The 19,310-nt window shown below is 43.0% G+C and overlaps 1 protein-coding gene across 6 annotated transcripts in view; it reads right to left on the bottom strand.

Annotated features, from left to right (window-relative positions):
- syne1b (spectrin repeat containing, nuclear envelope 1b) overlaps positions 1 to 19,310 on the bottom strand; it is a 104,233-nt gene that overhangs the window by 35,113 nt on the left and 49,810 nt on the right. For all 6 annotated transcript variants that reach the window (XM_086095349.1, XM_086095348.1, XM_086095352.1 and 3 more), the window contains 29 exons: positions 18,367 to 18,537; positions 17,980 to 18,306; positions 17,468 to 17,620; positions 16,798 to 16,965; positions 16,196 to 16,372; positions 15,977 to 16,123; positions 15,693 to 15,818; positions 15,429 to 15,605; positions 14,903 to 15,168; positions 12,322 to 14,482; positions 11,323 to 11,660; positions 10,081 to 10,225; positions 9,774 to 9,992; positions 9,436 to 9,704; positions 9,180 to 9,345; positions 8,231 to 8,386; positions 8,004 to 8,156; positions 7,697 to 7,879; positions 7,488 to 7,625; positions 7,009 to 7,194; positions 6,505 to 6,627; positions 6,192 to 6,374; positions 5,430 to 5,573; positions 5,196 to 5,357; positions 3,912 to 4,052; positions 3,736 to 3,849; positions 3,499 to 3,660; positions 1,811 to 2,014; positions 1,179 to 1,346 (listed from right to left, as the gene is read on the bottom strand). In XM_086095349.1, coding sequence (XP_085951475.1) covers positions 1,179 to 1,346; positions 1,811 to 2,014; positions 3,499 to 3,660; positions 3,736 to 3,849; positions 3,912 to 4,052; positions 5,196 to 5,357; positions 5,430 to 5,573; positions 6,192 to 6,374; positions 6,505 to 6,627; positions 7,009 to 7,194; positions 7,488 to 7,625; positions 7,697 to 7,879; positions 8,004 to 8,156; positions 8,231 to 8,386; positions 9,180 to 9,345; positions 9,436 to 9,704; positions 9,774 to 9,992; positions 10,081 to 10,225; positions 11,323 to 11,660; positions 12,322 to 14,482; positions 14,903 to 15,168; positions 15,429 to 15,605; positions 15,693 to 15,818; positions 15,977 to 16,123; positions 16,196 to 16,372; positions 16,798 to 16,965; positions 17,468 to 17,620; positions 17,980 to 18,306; positions 18,367 to 18,537 — 7,227 coding nt within the window. The remainder of the gene's footprint in view (positions 1 to 1,178; positions 1,347 to 1,810; positions 2,015 to 3,498; positions 3,661 to 3,735; positions 3,850 to 3,911; positions 4,053 to 5,195; positions 5,358 to 5,429; positions 5,574 to 6,191; positions 6,375 to 6,504; positions 6,628 to 7,008; positions 7,195 to 7,487; positions 7,626 to 7,696; positions 7,880 to 8,003; positions 8,157 to 8,230; positions 8,387 to 9,179; positions 9,346 to 9,435; positions 9,705 to 9,773; positions 9,993 to 10,080; positions 10,226 to 11,322; positions 11,661 to 12,321; positions 14,483 to 14,902; positions 15,169 to 15,428; positions 15,606 to 15,692; positions 15,819 to 15,976; positions 16,124 to 16,195; positions 16,373 to 16,797; positions 16,966 to 17,467; positions 17,621 to 17,979; positions 18,307 to 18,366; positions 18,538 to 19,310) is intronic.

The following is a 19,310-nucleotide window of genomic DNA, read 5'->3' as shown; positions in this document are numbered from 1 at the left end:
GTCAGTCCTCCCGGCTCTCAAGGATATCCCGAAGGCTTTGTCACCAATCCAGGCAGCGGGATCTATTCGTGGTCGGACGACAACTCGCGAGAGACGTTGACATAATCTTCTTAAGAGCAGCGCTCGTGCTGCTAAGAAGCAAGCCAAGTCAGTGTCCAGCTGGAGGCCTGAACACTCTTGCTTACCGACTCCGTAGGTGCAATGCCCCTCCCACCTCAAAAATGATTGAGTTTGACTATAAGCTGCCGAAAAGATGATTGTGCTGATGCGTATATTTTTACATGTAACGTTATTCTGCACCGAGAACTTTTGCTGTTTTTTTGCCACATTTCTCCATCCACATTTCTCAACCAATTGAAACAATGCAAACATCAAGAGATTCACACATTTCAGGCCAGTCGGGGTATTACCCATATAGCACTTCAATTACAAAAATACTTCTACATACTCAAGGATCATCAACCTTTTTAAAGCCGAGAGCTACTTCTTAGTATGAAGGGCTGCCAGTTTGATGCATTATTATTATGGCTGGAAAAGAAAAATCAGCTTAGTCGACCACAAAAATTGGTTGACACAAAAATTTCTGCCTTGAAGCGGGAGCGGGGAAATTACCCAATTAATCGATAGGATAATCAATTCTGAAAAGATGTGTTAGTGACAGCCCTAATGATATTTATTTATATGAAGACACTGATCCCCCGTACCGATTTTTCACCAATAGGAAACAGATAAATACCAAAATGTAACACTACTTTTATAAAATTCTTCCATTGTTTACATTTTGAAATCACTTATAAACAGAAGGGTATTGCATTCACTTGAGGAAAAAACCCCTCAGTTTTTAATCATAATAAATTTTTTGTCGAGTTGTTTTTTCCGAATTTCTTTTTAGTTTCTGTTTTCGAATGATAATTTTTTATAATGGAATTTTTAAATATTTTTTTGTGATTTCCCCCCCGTTTTTTGGAGAAATTCCTTCCTGTTTTTCAAAATATGTATTGCTTTTTTCTGCAGTATATTTTTTAATGACAGACAAAAATCCAAAAAACAGAAATAGATTTAGATATTAAAAAACATAAATATTGAAACAATGAAGCCTGGTGAACTAATTTTTATAGTACTTCTGTGTCATTTCTTTTAGCGATGGTGTCTCCTGAAAGGGATCTCAAAAAGCCCACCTGACAAGACGCGAGCTGTCCTTCCACGTTTGTGTCCTGGGCTTCCAGGATGACGGCGGCGGAATGACGTGTCCGGGCCAACCAGCGGTCCAGCTCCTCCGCTTGGTCCTGATAATGTCGCAAAGCCTCATCCTGCCGCTGGCCTTCAAGCCGATCGATGACACGTTCCTGCGGCGGAATTACGTCCATACTTACATCCGTACTTGTGGTCATAGTGTAGGTCAGTGTTTCTCAACCTCAAAATGATTCATTGAAAGCCCTTCCAATGAGCATGGATATTTGACATCTCTAGCCGCCAATTCCACCCAGCCACTTAAAAATTGTTCATCAATGCCTATAATAAGCATGGGCCGATATTAGATTCTGACAACCGTGAGCCGTAAACCATAAAAGTATCGCGGCATTAAAATTACAGCTATAAAATGTCGTTTTTTGTAACATTTTGGGTAATAAAAACAGCCCTTTCTTTCATTCATACACACGATCACAAAATATAGAATACGTTGACATTCACGCAATTCACAGTTTCCCATCAATGGTGAGCTATTTTTAGAACAGACCCCACTTACTCATACACGTACTTTCGGATATATAAAGGGAATAAGTAGTGTCGTTGTTTTTCAACGGCGTACCTCAAACAGCTGCCGCTTCCCCGAAGCCTTCATGTGGATGGTGGCCATCCTCTCGGCGAGGACGGCCAGGGAAGACTGCATGGCCAGCTGGTCGGCCATGTCCGAGTCCGCGGCAGAATCGGCGGCCGCGCTCAGGTCTTCGGTGAAGCTCGTTTGGAGCCGGTCGATGTCCTCTTGCACGCTCTGAATCTCTTGGATCAGACCCTGCAAAGACAACAATGCACAATTCAATAGAATAAACGGCATTGGAAATGGGAATTCTCACAGTGAAATTCTGCCCAGTAAAAATAAATAAAAAATACTACCCTTATAGATATTAACTCATTCTCTCCCAGCCATTTTACTGAAGCAACCCACTTCGCTCCCGGACCGGATTTTGACTGATTTTGCAAGGCCCACAGAATATTGTGTTCTATTGTTATAAAAACATGGAACCTACCAAAAGAAAGATTAGAGTCTCTTCTTTCATCAGGGAAAAAAGTATATTTCTATCTGTTTCTGTTTTGCAGCAATTAGCATTAGAATATAGCTATGTTTCATCATTATTCACAAATCTGTTTAAAACAGTGGGGGAAAGAGCCACCTTTGCTTCAAGCATTTTCTTCAGTTCTGAGGCTGCATCAAAGCCTTCTGTACGCTCCAGCATAAAATAAATAAATAAAAAAACATATAAATACATCTTTAGGAGCATGGTAATAATAAAAATAGAACATATTTATACATTTTGGGGAGCAAATGAGTTAAAAGCATTAAGAATAGTTGTAATTGTAATTATGAAGTACAAAACTAGTATTTCCCCCAAACAGTAGCTAGCTAACAGTATTTATTGACTAATCTGAAGAAAGTATATATTATTTACTTGGAAAAAAAGAAAAATAATTTTAAACATTTTTAATATTATCTTTTATTTACAATAAATGGCCTTTTCTTTAGTTTTAGTTTTCTGTTTTATTTCTTCCCCACAAACAAATATTCATAATTCAAAACACTTTTTATTAAATATTAACAAATTTCACAATTATAAATTGCATTCAATATGATAAATGTGTCTCCTAAAATAAACAGCAAATACTTTCTGTGGTTGCAGAAATGAAAAAAGATCTCATATTTTTGTCATGAATTTGAATTACTTGTCTTTTTTCTTTTTTTCTTTTTTTTTACAAATAATGATATAGAAACATTTCATATTACAATATAGCATGTATAGTAGTGGTCAAAGTAAATTCAGTAAAGGTTTTTAATATTTTATTTAATTTAGTATTAAAAATTATATTTAAAAAAGACGCCTCTCCAAATTAAGTGCAAGTACTTTTAAGTAAAAAAATAAAAAAATGTTAGCTTCAGTAAAAACATTTTTTTCCAATTAATTATACTTATGTAGTGGGCTCATCTATGACAAAAAAATATTTATCATAAATGTCAAAATAATCAAACATATTAATTACAATATAATATGGACAGTAGAGTGCAGGTATTAAAGGTGTTCAAGTGCACTAGAATTTGAGTATGCAGCTCACTATTTGTGGGGCTATCAATATTCTTTTATTTTCATTTTAAAGCAGAACGGTAGCATATCATGCACCGCCCTGGCGAATCAACGGGTACTCCAAGTGCTGTACTCCAAGGAGAACTTCTATCCGCACAAACAGAACCTTCCGTGTCTGTCGAATGACAAATGAGGCACTGACCTGGTGTGTTCTCATGTGACTATCTGGACTTGTGTCAGCTTCCAGGGGCTCGCTCAGCTTGGCCTCCAGCATTTCCATTTTGGCCGAGATGGACTGCAGCGAGGCCTGATAGTGCTGCTGCTTCTCCAGAGCTTCGTACAGAGTTCTCTGCTTCTCGCTGATCTGTGCACGGCAGGACACGCACGGTTGATGTGAAAGTGGCTCTAAAACACGAGGCGTTCTTTAAAGTGTACCTACCACATTTTTTAACGTCTCCCATGAGCGCTGCAGGTCGTCCAGGTTGGCCACAGACTCAAACGTCGGGTCGTACAGTTCTTGAACCGGCGCTCTTTTAAGCGCTCCCCTTCCAGCCTGAGAGGATACATTTGCATGATGACGGTAGGATTTCCTTGCAGATTTGCAGAGGGTAATACCTTAGCAGTCGCAACATCGCTGTGGGTGATCGGCGAGGGCGAACGACACGTGGGAGGGGAGGACAAAGAGCTGATGGTGCCCTCCTCGCCGGATTCCTCGGTGACGGGAGACAGGAGGGTGTGGCAGCGGCCTGCCGTCATCTGAGCATACGGAAGGCCATGCAAGAAACAGCAAGAGTGCATGAAAGGACAGTGCGGATGTCCACATTTCGATGTCATCTTATAACAAAATGGGCTATTTGTAACAACATGGATGTAAAAATGAGGGCTAATAAATTAACATTGTAGCAAATTCCCGCTGTCGTTTTGCCAAAAAGCGAGGATTGTTTACATTTTGAAATCATCACTCATAAACGGAAGCTTACTGCGTTCACAAAAAAAAACATTTTTTTGGGCACCTTCTTTTTTAGATAATTTTTTTTAAGTTTGTGTTTTCCTATTATTTTTTGTATTATGGAATATTTTTCTTCAGTTTTTCAGAATATTTTGTTGTTTTTCGGATTTTTTTCAGTTTTTTGGATTCATGTTTTTTCCCCTGTTTTTCACAATATTTGTATCTTTTTTCCGCGGCAATATATTTGCAGTAGTCAATCACAGGGCATGTATTATTTTTAATTAGGTATAAAGCAATGTATCATTGGATCAACGTTATAGTAGTTTGGGATATTTTATGATACTTTCTATTTAGTTTCGTTTTGATGTTCTTATTTTTGTATTTTTATTTTGTCCAAAATGCTTTTCGTTTAGTTTTTATTGGTTTTAGTATTAGGTTGTTGTTGTTGTTGTTTTTAACTATATGCTATATATTTCAAGTGCAAGATACAACACCCCATAAAAAAAGGTCACCAAGCATTGTGTAAAAAAATTCTTAAACGACTATTTGACCTTCCATCTTCTATCATTTAAAATGAACCCCGAAAGCTGACAAGGATGAAAACAAAGGCCATTTTTACTATAATCAAAGTTAGTTTTATAATATAATATAATAGAGTTGTATTTTATGTATTTTAGCCTTTTAATTTTAATTTTATTGTGTTAACAAAAATATTTTTCCAATTTTAGTTTGAGCTATTTTGTTAGTTTTTTGTAACTATAACAACCTTAGACTGTTACTGAAAGGTACAGTATTCCTAAAATTTTACATGTAAATAACCAAAATATCAGGAACAGGTATCAATATGATGCGGTGCAGTTCTACACTTGCATGAACTACATTCACAAAGACCAAATATTATCCATGTATTACTATTATTACGCATTACTATTCGATTATTTGTATTTTACCATCACAGCTGTCCTCTCTTCCTCCATGTCGGGCAACCCCTCTTCCACGTCGCTGACGGTCAACAGCAGCGTGGCGTGCTTGGCCTTCACCGCCAACATTTTGCACTTGGAGTTGAGTGAGGCGATCTGCTCCTGGTAGCCTTTGATCCTTTGGGCCAGCTCCTAAGAAGAGAATAAAAGGCGCTGTTGGTGAGGTTTCAGTCCGACCTCATTGGAAAGTAGCAGTGGAATTACTTCGTGGTGAAGGATCTGCGCCTGAAGCTCCTGGATGTTGCTGGTGGTGATGGGACGGTCCTGGATGACGCGGTGCGCTTCCTCGATCAAGCCCTGCAGCTCCCTCACTTCCTGTTCGTACTGCTCGTACTGCACCACTGCCTCCTGGAGAGTTTTAATCGCAAATGAGTATTTGGGATATTTTTCCTGCACATATCATTTGGAGGTGGCCACCTCAGCCTAATCTCTGATAGCATGAAAACTGTTATTATATGACTAGCATTGCACTAGCTTTTTTATATATTTATATATTCCTATTTTTGGGCAGTTGAAAATGCAGTTTTTCATCACTTTAACTGGTTTTACAAGCATTTACTTTCACCATATGCTGTTAGGGACAATAAATATACCCTAAAATATTTGTTTGCCACTATTTCAAATCAATTTGTTGTGAACAAAATGTATAATAACAACAAAATGCAGTGGCCATTTTGTATACAATTTGTGATGTGATAAGATGACTATAGGAAACATTTGCTACACGGATTTTACAGCGGTAAAGGGCCCTTAGGGAAACCATAGCTACAATATTCTCCGCGGAGAGAAAAAATAAAAAAAGTTTGATATATCATAAATCAAGTTTTTTATCAGTTTAGATTTGAGTTAACGTTCTTTCAATTCCTCCCCAATGCCGCTCTTTGAAGAATATTTTTTTTTACTTGTTAATTGTTTCTTAATTGTTCACACAATGTTAGAATCTTGCTGTCGTGACAGTTGTTGAACCTGAAGGATGTTGCACTGCTGGATGGCCACGTGCTGCAAGTGGCTGGCGTCTTGCTGCAGACGTAGCGCCGTGCGACAGATGGCCAGGTTGGGCATCACCTCTTCGGGCACCCGTAGAGCGCTCTGGCGCAGCTGCACCGCCTGCACCTGTTGCTTCAAACTCTCCATGTCTGCCATCAAACGCTGACAAAAAAGAAAAGAAAGAAAAATCCATGGAAGGGGTGTGTAGAATGTTGAGAATAAGACTAACATAAAGAAAAAGTGAAAAAAGTGAAGGTCTTAACTTTTTTTAACTTATGTTCTGCTTTGTTACCTGTCTCTGAAGCAGCTGCTCTTTGAGGCTCTGGCGTGCCAGCTCAGGTGATGTTAGCGTGGATTGGACTTGCTCTAGAGCGACTTGTAACGCCTTCACCTCACATTCCAGCGCTTCCATACTCTGAGGACATGGTGAATTTGATACGTTTTATTAGGGCTGGGTGAATTATCAATTGTATTTATTAATTCAAATGTATCGACTAATTTCTGTAATATTTATTTGTATTGTCTTAAAATCAAAGTGTCATTTCTTCAGTTGTTGTTGCCATGAATTTTTATATATTTTTTACCATGTATTGATCAAACGTAAGATGTGTTCTCACTTTTGTGAGATACTGTACTGTACATGTTTTCCACCACTTATTTGAACATGATACGTAAAAAAAAAATTATGTGGAAGTTGACACAAAAAAACATTGATATCTGAAGAAATAAAGTTTAAATTTAAAGTTAGTACTAAATTAGTACAACGTGACGAAGAGCAGAGACCGAGATTCCGCACCTTCTCTGCATCCTCCAAACTTTGCAGCCGCGTCTTGATGCTCTGCTGGAGCTCCTCAGTGTGTCGGCTGAGCTCGCACACCTGCTGGCTCATGGACTCCACCTGCAGGACCTCGGACAGGAGCTCCACTTTCTCCGCCATGGACTCTAGGTCATTGTGGAGGTCGCAGGACTCTCGCAGAACAGCCTGGCAAGGAGACCAAAACAGTGTTTGTGGGTGAAAGATGAGAATCCTTCCTGCGTTAGATCGAGCCCAGCAAGACCATTAATGGGTTGGTGTTGGGTTGGGAACGGCGCTTAAAAAATAAACCCGTGCAGAAGTCGAGGAAATATCATCCAGAAATCACGTTGTCAAACTTTTGAGCTCAAGATTTTGAACTGAACAGATGTACATGAGGTTTAATAAAATGGTTACTCGTGGATTTGATACAGGCTCTTTAAAGAATCCCACGGCCGATACTGTGTCTGTCTGCCACCCACCTGGTACATGCGTATCTGCTCCTGGAGGTGAACCGACGAATTCCAGATGACGTTCGCCCTCACCAGGCTCTTGGCTTTCTCCGACCACCTCACGATGAAGTCCAGCATCTCGTGGTATTCGTCCAAATAGCAAACAGCCTGGACAGCAAATCAAATGGTGAGAAACTAAGAGACATGGACAAGCAATTAACCATTTCAGGGTTCAAAACCTTTTTGAGCCAGTTGTTGCGGCAGTCGGCTAGTCGGGTGGTGTGATGGTGCATCTCCGAAAGCTTCCCGATGGCGTCGCTTAGCTGCTTGGCCAGCAGAGGGTTACGGCGGCCGAATTCCTGCACAGCCGCGTCCAGCTCGGAGAGAGTCCGTCTGCAGCAGTCCAAGTCCTCTACTAGACTCTTGACGCATGAAGAAAAACAACAGACAAATCTCATAAGCCGACCCTCATTATCGCAGGTGATCCATTCCAGACCGAAAACGCCAGGATAAAGAGACCATGTAAACATGTACTCGGTCAAATACCTTGACTTCTTCTTTGGCTTGGTCAACCTCTGGAGATTTGTCCTTGAATTTGGCAGAGATGGCTTTTAATTTCTCAGAGACCTCATGGATTCTGGAACTGAACTCCTCTTTGATTTCTCGGGTTTTCTGGATGTCTCTCTCTTTGGAAATAACCTAAAAGGCACCAAGGCAGCACATGCAAAATACTTCAGAGTTCAGCATCGACCTTCACAAAAATAGCAGCGCACCTGATCCTCGATGGCCCCCAGAGCCAGCGAGACCTCGGCCAACTGCATGGAGATTTCCGAAGGCAGGATGGTGTAGAGATCCAGGTACTTGCTCTGTTGCTGCTCGGCTAATTTGTCCACATTCTGACGGTAGGTGATCACGTCTTCATGGACTACCTGCACACGTCAGGTAGATGAGGTTTTGGAAAAAAAAAGTTTTTTAATTGAAATAAAATACATCGTCAGATTAATAAATGTGTGCAGATTGCAACAGATGTATTTGTCAGTTGAAGATGGCTTGCTCTGACTAGACAATCAGAAAATGCTGACGTTATTGTGGGCTGTGAGACAAAAACAGTCCCTTTGCTCGTGTGGCTTAGGCTTCATGAGCCAGCACTGATTCTGAAGGCCCTGGGCAAATTAGAATGACATGGTAACACATAGAGGCTGAAATCTGATTGGACCCCCCAAAAAAAAATCCAACCACCACTAAGAAGTACAGGGAGCAGATCAGTGCTATGAAATGAGGAGAAGCGACTGTTGGGAATAAATTAACACCATTCCATTGAACAATTACAGTAAAAGTACCATTTTCAAATATATTCTTCACTATTTTCCTGAAAATCCCAACGACTATTGCTATCAATTTTAATTGACGTCAATTATGTGTTTTTTTTTCAACGTGCTCTGCGAATTCGATTTAATGTGACAAACGCTTTGGTCATTCTTGAAAACGTTGTATTTCCTACGATCCGCCATGTTGTTATGTCATTTTCTCTACGGGATACCATTGAAAACAGTTACAATGCTGCCATCTGCTGGCCATAGTTAGTGGGTGTTTTTTATTTTTTCAGCTCATTCATTAGACCAGAGCTGCCCAAGACGTGCTTCTCATTGAAAAAAAAAAAAATGTCAGGATAAAGAATCAAATTTGAACTTGGATCTTTTCTACGTCCACTTTCGTTCATACCTCCAGTTCTTGAAGCAGAGAGTCGATGTCAGGAGTGGGGTTGAAAAGTAGCTCCCTGGTCTCCTGGATCCAGGCTTTCACTACGCTGAGCTCTCGCTCCACTTCCTCTCTGTCCCTCAGTTCCTGAGCGGCCTGAGCTCGCTTGGTCCTGCACTGCGTCAGGAGGCTACACACAAATACAAGAAATGAAGCAAGTGACGCAAACATTTATACGCTGAAATCAAAGTGTTTTTTTTTTACAGCCGTGTGGCGTTACCTGTCCATCTGCTCCTGCACCGCCCTGATCTCCTTCAGGCTGGGGAGCTCTTCCTGCTCGCTGGTGGGCGAGGGCACCTCCACGTCGTGCAGCAGGCTGAGGGCGTATTGGCGAAGCAGAGTCAGCGACGACAGCTCTCTCTCCAAATCTTGGCTCAGCACGTCGTTTTGCTCCAGCAGAGACTGCAGGGTGGCCTTGGAGGCCTTCTCCACCGCGCTGTCCGGCACCCGACCCCGCAGTTCGTCGGCAACCGCTCGCACCTTTGTCATCTATTGCCACGAGACAATAATCCGTTGCAATCAGTATGCCTTGAGTCGATCCCGGACTCGTGTACTTACCTTCTCCCTGAAAGTCCTCCACTCCTGGGCCGTGTCCTCCAGAACTCGCTCCTGACCGCGGGCCACGCTGCGGAGTCTGGTCCAGCGCTGCCACACGGTGGTCATAGAACGACTGATGGTGGCCTTGCTGGCGTCACTGCCCACCTGCTCCAGTTGAGCCGCTTGCTCCTCCAGACCGCTCAGTTTCTCTTGGAAGCCGTTGACAAGAGAGACTAGGGTCTAACAAATTAAAAAAAAACAAAAAAAAAGTAAGAAGGGAGTGGGGAAAAGAGTGCAGTAACTTGACTTCTGTTGTGGGCTTTCCTACCCGGTGACTGTGCAACTTGTCCTCGGCCTCTTGGCTCGTTGCGGCCTTTGCGGTGGAAAATTGGTTGAGCTTCTTTTCAGCTTCGTTCATGATTTCAATGACGGTCTGCCGTGCCTCCTGGTACGACTTCCACTGAGCCACGCAGCTGGTAAGAAACATTCAGCAGGCATTGTTTAAAGTGGGATTTTCAAACTTTTCAGGTCCAAGGACTCCTTACGGGGAAGCATTTTTTCAAGGACCCCCTCATAAATGCAATTCTATTAACAAACATGTATACCACTAAATGCTAAAGGAATTAAAAATTACGAGGGGAAAAGTGAATTTTAATTTAGAAATAGACTTTATTCTTACTTTATTCTGTAATGGCATGCCTACTTACATAAACTTAAACTTACATGCAGGGTTGCCAGATTTATTTGATGATTATAGTGATAGACCAATATGTTTTAGGCAGATATCGATACCGATTAATCCATTAAGGCCGCGCTTCTACCGTTAAAGCCGGGAGAGCCAATATGTCATGTTATTGTTTTGACCAATTCTTGGTCGCTTAGCCGATTAAATGAATCAGAATATACACAAGAGGGCCTCGTAGCATGTACTGGAATTTTATTTGATCGTTTATAGTTAATGCAGATTCGCGAGAGATATGAAATAAATGACGCGATTGACGATGGCGCGGGAGGAATTCGAATCAGTGTCAGCATCATTTTTGATATTTAAGTGGAAATGTAAATACATCCATAAATTAAAGTTGCATGCGAATGTAGCTAATTTTTGCCAGGGTTCGTAAAAGGTTTCAAAAAATTGTCTGAATATGTTCGAAATGTCTTTGTGACAAGTAAAAATTGTCTGCGTCATCTTACAAATCCTGATGAAAACCCTAAATTCACTACATTCGCAAGCATTCACCGCTCCGTGAGATACCAGCTTTATCGTCTTTCATATTTGTAAAAAGGCAGATGCCGATATTTGTCAAAATAACAAATATTGGCAACGATAATTGGCCTGGCCCATAATCAATCTATCCCTAATACATTATAATCATATCAGAGCTTTTCATTGGCCCAAAGCTAAGATAGGGAGGAGAAATGTGTTTATTTTATTGGCATACCAGTCCTATATGTGAGTATGCACTTCTGTAAAATGAAACCAAATAATTGATCGCAAATTATTTTGTGGACCCCATAGCTATGTCTCACAAACTGTACCCCAGTTTGAGAAAAATTTTGCTTCCGCTACCTGTGAAGAACATCCTGGTGACACTGCAGCTGATCCCGTACTTCCAGGCCTCTCTGCTTGGCTGATTCCACGCTTACCCGCAGCTGCCCTTTGGCTACGGGGTTGATCAGGTCCTCCAGCTGGGGCACAAGGCTCTCCAGCTCTTCCAGGTGGATGAGGAACTCCTGCTCAGTGGCCACGATGCCGTCCTGCTGCCTCAGGCACTCCTCGTAGTTCTCCACGTCCACGCCCAAGCCGGCCTGCTGCAGGAAGGACACGGCGTCCTCCAGCCATTCGCAAGCCGCCTGCATCCGGAAGTGGTACTTTTGGCAAAACAGCAGGGCCTGCTCCAAGGTCACCTTCACAACAAAAAAGGTACGCAACACACACTTGGGTTTTGCACACGATAAAAAAAAACAAAAAAAACAATCCTACCCTTTCAACCTAAACCCTGATCTTAAAATCTTAAAACTAAACACCAATCCTAAACCCTATTCCAGTGTAAAGAATTGGATTAAGAATAAATGCAAAATCTTAAAACCTTAAACCTACCAGATCTAACCCTAAACTCCAACCCTCAACGTTAAAAACAACCATAAGACTAAATAAGAACCCTTTTCAGTCATTCCCAATAGGAAAAACTGATCATCTGGGCCCAGTATTTCAAAAATGTAAATCCAGATTAAACTGATCCAGATGACCAAATTACATTTTCCTGATCCACGGATCATGATTTTCAAATCCCGGTATTTCAAAATTTTACTGGATTGGATCAGAATAATCCTTGAGATTTCCAAATCCATCCCACTCACGGAATCACAGACAAGGGACAGAAATTGTGTTCTGTAGACCAAAGGCGGGATTGGATTTCCAAATCTGGATTTGATTTTTCAAGATTAAATGTGGTTTAAAATACCCAATTTTAGACCAGATCTAGGTTTAATCTAATTCACCAGGTTTAAGAACCCGGAATTTGAAACAGATGTGAGGTGCCAACTGAACATAGAAGATGAGTTGTACCTGTTTGGAACTCAGTTGTTTCTGGACATCTGCTTGCAGTTTTGCCATTTCTCCAAGACTGGCATCCACGTGTGTGGGCGCCAGCTCGTTAGCGCTGGTGTACTTGTGCTTCTCCCTGCTACTTAAAGCTGCCACGATCCTCAATCTGGACTGAACTTCTTCCTGCGTGATTTGCTGCTTCCTAATCTCTTCCTGCACCTTCTCCACCCGCATGTCAACGGTCACGGCAGAATCCAGCTCGTCCCGGACCTGCTGCAGCCAGCCCAGTGTCCTCTGCATCTCCGTTTCAAAGTCTTTACTCTGAACGAAGCGGTTCTCGCACTCCTCGATCAGGTCGCCGACCGCGGCCTGCAAGGATCGCAGCTCCTCCTGCCACAGGACCACTTGTTCCTTTGAGGCGTTGTGGACCGTTTGGTCCAAACGTGGAGCGCGAGTGCCCATCTGCTCCATGAGCCTGGAAAGGTGCGAGTTGGCACTCTGGAGGCTCCCCGCCAGAGCGTGGTAGTTCTTTAGTCTCTCTTCGGCAGACTGAGTCTCGGCGTTGACCTTCACCAGCTGCTCCTTGGTGGCCTTTAACTCTGAGTCAACTTGCATGGCCATGGCCTTTTGGTCCTCAAATGACTCTAAGGTTTCCTCCAGATGCTCCACCTTCTGCTCCACAAGCCTCTTCAGGCCATTGTAAAGGCTGGTGAGCTGGGTCATTTCCTCGGGGCACCACGGTTGTCCGGTGCTGCGGAATCCTTCCTTCTTCTGGTTGAGTTCGCTGACAGCGAGACCCAGGTTGCTCAGGTCGGCTTGGATGGCTTTGTAATCGCCCTGCAGACTGACCACCTCCTCCGTTTGCAAGCCGACGGGCTGCGTGCCCAGATGGTTGAACTGCTCCTCAAGCTCCTCCAGAGCTTTCTGCGTGACGTCGATGAAAGAGGTGTACTCGTTCCTTGTGAAAATAGCCTGCTGGATTTTTTCCTGCTTCTCTTTGGCTAAAGCTAATATGTTGTTATATTGCTGTGGGAGCGTGTTGAGTTTTTCATCCAAGTAGCAGTGGTCCACTTCGTTGAGGGTGGGCAAAATTTCCTGGCCTGCTCTTTGCACAATTAGGAGAAGGTTCTCGTACTCCACTGCCTGCTCGACTATCTGCTGGTATTTGAACAGCTGCGCCTCCAATTCGGTGTCGCCTACCATTAGATTGATTTCAGGAAATGTGATGATGTCAGCTTGTTTTATCCACTGGCATATTTTTTCCAGGTCAATCTTGAAGTACTTCCTGGAGACAAAGACCTTCTCCAGTTCCTGAAGTTTCTGGCCACACCTGTGTAGCGTTTTGTCAAAGATGTTTTGCAACTCTTGCAGCTTTGTGAGAATCTCATTCCTCTCTTCCTCGTTGGCATCCCTCATCAGGTCCCTCCCCTGAGACCACAGGGACGTCAGCTCACTCTGGTAAGCTTTCAAACTGCTTTGGATGTTCCGACAGCTTCGGACCTGCTTGGCGAGGTCCTCCGGCAGCAAGGCAATGTATTCTTCAGCCTGGGCCTTTTTCTCATTCTGCTGGACCCAGGAAATGGACTGGCTGACGGCCATGAGGAAGTGAGTCCTCTCGGTGAACGCCTTGCTTAGGTGTTTCCTGCGCTGCGCCACTTTGACGCTCAGAGACTCAACTTCGGACTGCGTGTCGGAAATCAGCTGCTGCAGACGCTGACGTTCGCTGAGACCCAAACGGGCCAGGACCCTGTCGGAGTCGGCCATAGCTTGGGCCAGCAGGAGCTGCTTGGCCTCCAACTCGCTGCAAATGCTCAGGTGGTCGAAGAGGAAACTCTGAGCCAACTCCGGAGGAGGACTCATTTTCATAGCCTCGGACAAGGCGGGCTGCTGCTCCTCGGCCCAATCGCGAGCCTCCCGCAGACGAGCTTCCACCTGGCCCATTTCCTCGAGGGTCACTACAGAGTCCTGGATTTTCCTCTCAATCAGGTTTTGCATTTGGGACCATCGCTGTTCAAAGTGGCTGATCTGTTCTTTGACCAGTTCCTTGTCGTCCAGGTTCAAGTACTGGATGACTTTTTGCTTCTGGTCCTTTAGTTCTTCCAGCGTACCCTTTTGTCCTTCCAAGTCTACAGCCAATTTACGTAACGCTTCCAAATGCTGAGAAGAACTTTCGGCATCAGTTCTGCGTCAAAAAAGAAAGAATATGTTTTATGGTCCCAATGAAGAGACCAAGCAACTCCTACATAGGTCAGTAGCCTCTTTGGATTCAGAATCAAGTTCATTGGCATCTCAAAAAGACCGGACCTTACTTCAAGGACAGCAAAGTCTAAATTCTGGAGAGGGAGGCTGCTGGTTTGAAAGAGGAATAACAGAAGCCAGCAATGTCAAAAGGAGGTTGCCTTAAAACCTTACTGTACAGAATAGGAACCATGAAAATAACACCAAGGTACATACCGAACCATGACTTTGGGTGTACAGTAATATGCCTAAAAATTCACTATTATAACCGGCCTCCTAAGGGAAGACGTAACTTCATCGTGGCCCGTGGTAAAAACAAGTTTGACAAACTGATTGTATGGGGTTTTTTTCAGATTACACATACCTGGCCAGGTTGTCCCACTCTTTGGACACCTGCTCAAAAAGTGCCTCTACTGCAGTAATGCAGTCGTGGTACTCTTTAGACCTCTGTAGATCCTCCTGTCTCTGGACTTGCAGCCTGCTGGCTTGGTGGCAAAGTTCCAGCCAGGAATGACTGAGGCGGTCCAGCTCTGCATGCTCAGGAGAGTCCTGGCCCGGAGACAGTCTGCTCACTTTCTCCGTCATCTTGGTCAGGATATTTTGTTTGGACTGGAGTTGCTGGCTGCATTCCTGCAATTGTGAGAAAAAAAATAGAGGAGTTTTTTTTTGGGCTGATACAGATTTGGATATTTGGCAGAACAAAGTTCTCATAACCAATGAATTGGTCGGTTAATTAAAAAAAATATACAATGAATAAAACAAACATATTTTTGGATCCCTTAACACTCATCACACTATCAATTCACAACCATATGAATAAAGAGTGAACATTTGGCTATTTTATATTACTTAGCTTTTTAGCTCATTTGCAATGGATGTTACTGCATTACCTTGGCTTGGGACAACATGTTTTGAGCGATCTTGGTCTCCAACTCTGCAGGTCTCCTGGACAGACTGAGGAGTTGCTGCTCCATATCTTGGAACAGGCTGTCCAGATCTTGCTTCTGCTCCTTGATCTCCCTCCAGCCCTCTGAGAGCTCCTGAGCATTTGACATCCTTTCTTCAATCTAAAAAAAAAGAAGAGAAAAGATGTATCGTCTCGCTCTGTAGTGGATTTTTCAAACATATAACCCACGACAACGGACTGTTCTTACAGTAAGTTTGACCCTCTGGACCTCAGCCGCTGTCACTCTAACAGCGTCGTCGGACAGGTCACATACTGAACACACCAGGTCAAGGTAAGTGCTGGCCTGCTCCTGGAGGGCCCTGTAGTGCTTCACCTGCAAACATCAAGAAGCAAATCAACCCCTGCAATAAACAGCTAGCAAGTTCAAACAAAAAAAAGAAAACAACTTTAAAAAATACTTTCTCGAAAAACTCATAATTCGTGCCACTTGTCTCTAAAAATGTCAAATATGTGCTATGAAAGCACTGCTACCTGTCTGAGTGCTTCCTGCAGACCGGATGGTTCCTGGTGGTTTAGCCGGAGTTCCTCCTGTACGGCCGACAGCCACGTCTGGCACTGCTGGAGGGTATCCTGGTGGTTGACGTGTTTCTGGAGTTCTCGGTCCAGACTTTGCTGCACCTGTGAGCAAAATGCAGGATGAAAGACTTGAAACAACCAAAAATCTACTGGGAGGAGTATGCCGATACTCACTCGATGAGCCGTGCTGCATATGGCGGAGTAGCTATCCCTAGTGCCCTGCTGGTGCGCCTGGACTTGTTGGCTGATCTTAGCTTGGACTTGGTCAGTGCAGCTGGAGACCACTTCTTCTCCTTTCTGATTCAAGCTGGTGAGACGTTCCTCGAAACCGGCAATGTCCTCCATAATGGCCTATAGAAACAATGAATAAAGGAATAAAGGAATAATAACTGGCTTTTTGAATATATATTTTTTTTTTTATAAACTCAAAAAAAATAATCTAATAATTCTGATAAACATTCAATATATGTTTTCTACAAAAAACAGAGGAGAAATATCTTAGAAAATATTTGATAAATCCTAATGAAATAAAGAAAAAAAAGCCACAAATATGTAAATCCATAAGGGCCGAACTGCAAATATGCAACTGCCGTTTTAAGTTGTAATATAACCTATCACCACTAGATGGCAGACAGTCGATCTTCCCTTTATAATTTAAGCATCAGCCTGATGGCTGTTGGTCACATGACCCACCTTTAGTTGTATCAGGCATTAAAATATACAATCATTTAAAGACAACAAAAGCATCTCCTGAGATATTGAATCTTAGTAGTCACCTTATGCCGGGCCAGTTGTTGAGTGGCCATCTCCATGTTGCTGGTTTGCATGGATTCAGAAGTGACGAGGCGACTGGACATCTGCAAGAGCCATTTCTCCACCTCCTGCAGTTCGCTGTTGTAATCCTCATGCTCCTTCACCCACTCCACTAGGTTTTGGACCTGTGTCTGAAACGAAACAACGTAGATGACAAGAGTCAAGAGCTTTACAACCCCCCCAAAAAAAATTAACAATATGTTCTACGCAGCCCGACTAGTCTAAATATGGTATTCTGGTTAATATTGAGTTAAGAAGAGAATATGAGTTAAGCAGCAAAATCCAGCTGTTTGTATCCATCTCATGGGGCGGCCATTTTGCCACTCGCTGTCGACTGAAGATGATATCAATGTCGCTCAGGTAACGACCAATCAAAGCTCTGCTTCAGAAAACAGCTGTGATTGGTCGTGGCCTGAGCCCTGAGCAAGTGTGATGTCATCATCAGTCGACAGCAAGTAGCAAAATGGCCGCCCCCCTGAGATGGATAAAAACGGCTGGATTCTGCTTCTTAACTCATATTCCACAAATGTAATATGAATTAGAATGTCATGTTTAGACTCGTGAGGTCACATATAACTTATTATTGTCAAGAAATGTTTAAGGTTGACTTCCCCTTTAATGAGAGATTGGTACCTTGGCTAAGAAGCAGAGCTCCAGGAAATCCGCTTGCAGGGTTTTCATGTTGTCACTAATGATTGGGTCGTGGATCGTGTCCAGCAGGGCTTCACCCTTCTCGGTCACACATTTCACAGCCGACTCGTGTGACTGCACCACCTGCTGGATTGTCTGCAAATAGCGCATGCTTACGTCAACAACGTTCATTCACGAAATTAGACATTCAATTAAAAACAATTCAAATTGTTCAGCGCATTCAGAATTTCTTAGTAATTATTATTATGATTTATTTATTATTATGATTATTCATATTTGCTGCAGTCACAAACGTCCACACTTTTCACAATAAGATAGGAACCCAGAATTGTAACGATAAAACTCCCAAATGAATGACAATTTACACATGTCAATTCAACCCATTCCAGCTTCCCAGTTGCTTGACCACATATTGTTATGCTTCTGTACGTACTCGTAATACATCCGTAAAGCAGCGCCCGCCTGTAAGGATTCACAGAGGTGTTTTTCTTTACCTTGTACTTTGCAAGCTGGGCCTTCTTCTGATAGAGCTCGGCTTTGGGCTCCACGCTGGATGCCAACAGGCCTTTTGTCTCCAGCACCCACTGGGCCTGAGCCTTGTATTTATCCACAAAATCTTTCGAAAGCGAGATGCACTTCTCCAGAGCGTTCTGCTGGGCGCGCAGGGCTGCCACCAGGTCTTCCAGTTGGCCCAGTTGGCTGTCCACGTCCTCCTTCAGCTGCTCCGCTTCGGCTTCCTCCAGGAAGACGGCGGCTCGCTCCGTCTTCTCCCTGAGAGTCTTCACGTTGGCGTGCCCCTGCTCCATGTCTGCCTGGAGGGCCTGAGCACAAACACAGTCTGGCCTATACAACTGACCTACACAACGATAAAGACAACCTACCTCTAGCTTCTTCATCTTTCTCTCCATGGCGAAGCGATCAACCACGTCTGCACTTAAGGCCAGGGTGCGGAGGCTGTTCTGAGCGGCGAGGAGCCAGTCCGAGAAAGTGCCGAAGACACATTGCGCCTCCTCGATGCAGGACATCTCCTCCTGCAGCTGCTTGATTGTCTCCTGCAACCAAAGAAAGGAAAGTCGGGGTACTATTTGAGGCATTTTCAACATTGAAAGACCTTGTAAAGTCAATCCAGAGATTTGTTTCTTAACACATGTTGAAAGATAATTGATTAAAAACGTGCAAAGAATGAGAACGATGCAGATGAGCATAACAAATGTGTTTGTGTTGATTAATAAGGAAAAATAGCCCTTAATGATATCATACTTTATCCCAGTAGGGTTCTGAGGTCAGCTGACGTGGAGCCCAGGGTTTAAAGCAAACATGGTGCATCAGCATTTAGCTGCTTTGATGCACACAAATGGCATAAACTGCCAACACAACTCAAGTTAGCCCAAACGGTAAATGTTTATAAATCCAGGTTAAAAATTAACCTTCCTATACACGTGATTAAGGTCTTTTAAAGCACTTCAATAATAATTTTTTCCAAAATCACGCTCGTAGATAAAATGAAAAGTAGTTTACTAAAATACTTATGTTTTTGAAATGTTGTTTGCTAATTATGTGATGCACATTGAGTTACCTTGTGTATGAAATATAAATAAAGCCGCCTTGCCCACCTCAGCTTACTCAAAACAGAGTAAGAACAATTAAATAGAATGTAATTGATTAAACAGTTTGAGCATCATGATTTAACACTGCGAACCAGTTCATTATGGTGCTCCTACTGGTGTGCCGGCTTTGGCCACTAGGAGGCAGCATAATGTGGTCATGCAGGCACAAATCAAGAAGAAGAGTCATTCTTCTGCTGGTACATTAACTAACTGTATGT

Source organism: Leptonotus elevatus, chromosome 14 (genome assembly GCF_054856555.1).
Source record: "Leptonotus elevatus isolate MCC_2025b chromosome 14, RoL_Lele_1.0, whole genome shotgun sequence".
NCBI lineage: Eukaryota > Metazoa > Chordata > Actinopteri > Syngnathiformes > Syngnathidae > Leptonotus > Leptonotus elevatus.
This window is presented reverse-complemented; position numbering and strand designations above follow the sequence as displayed.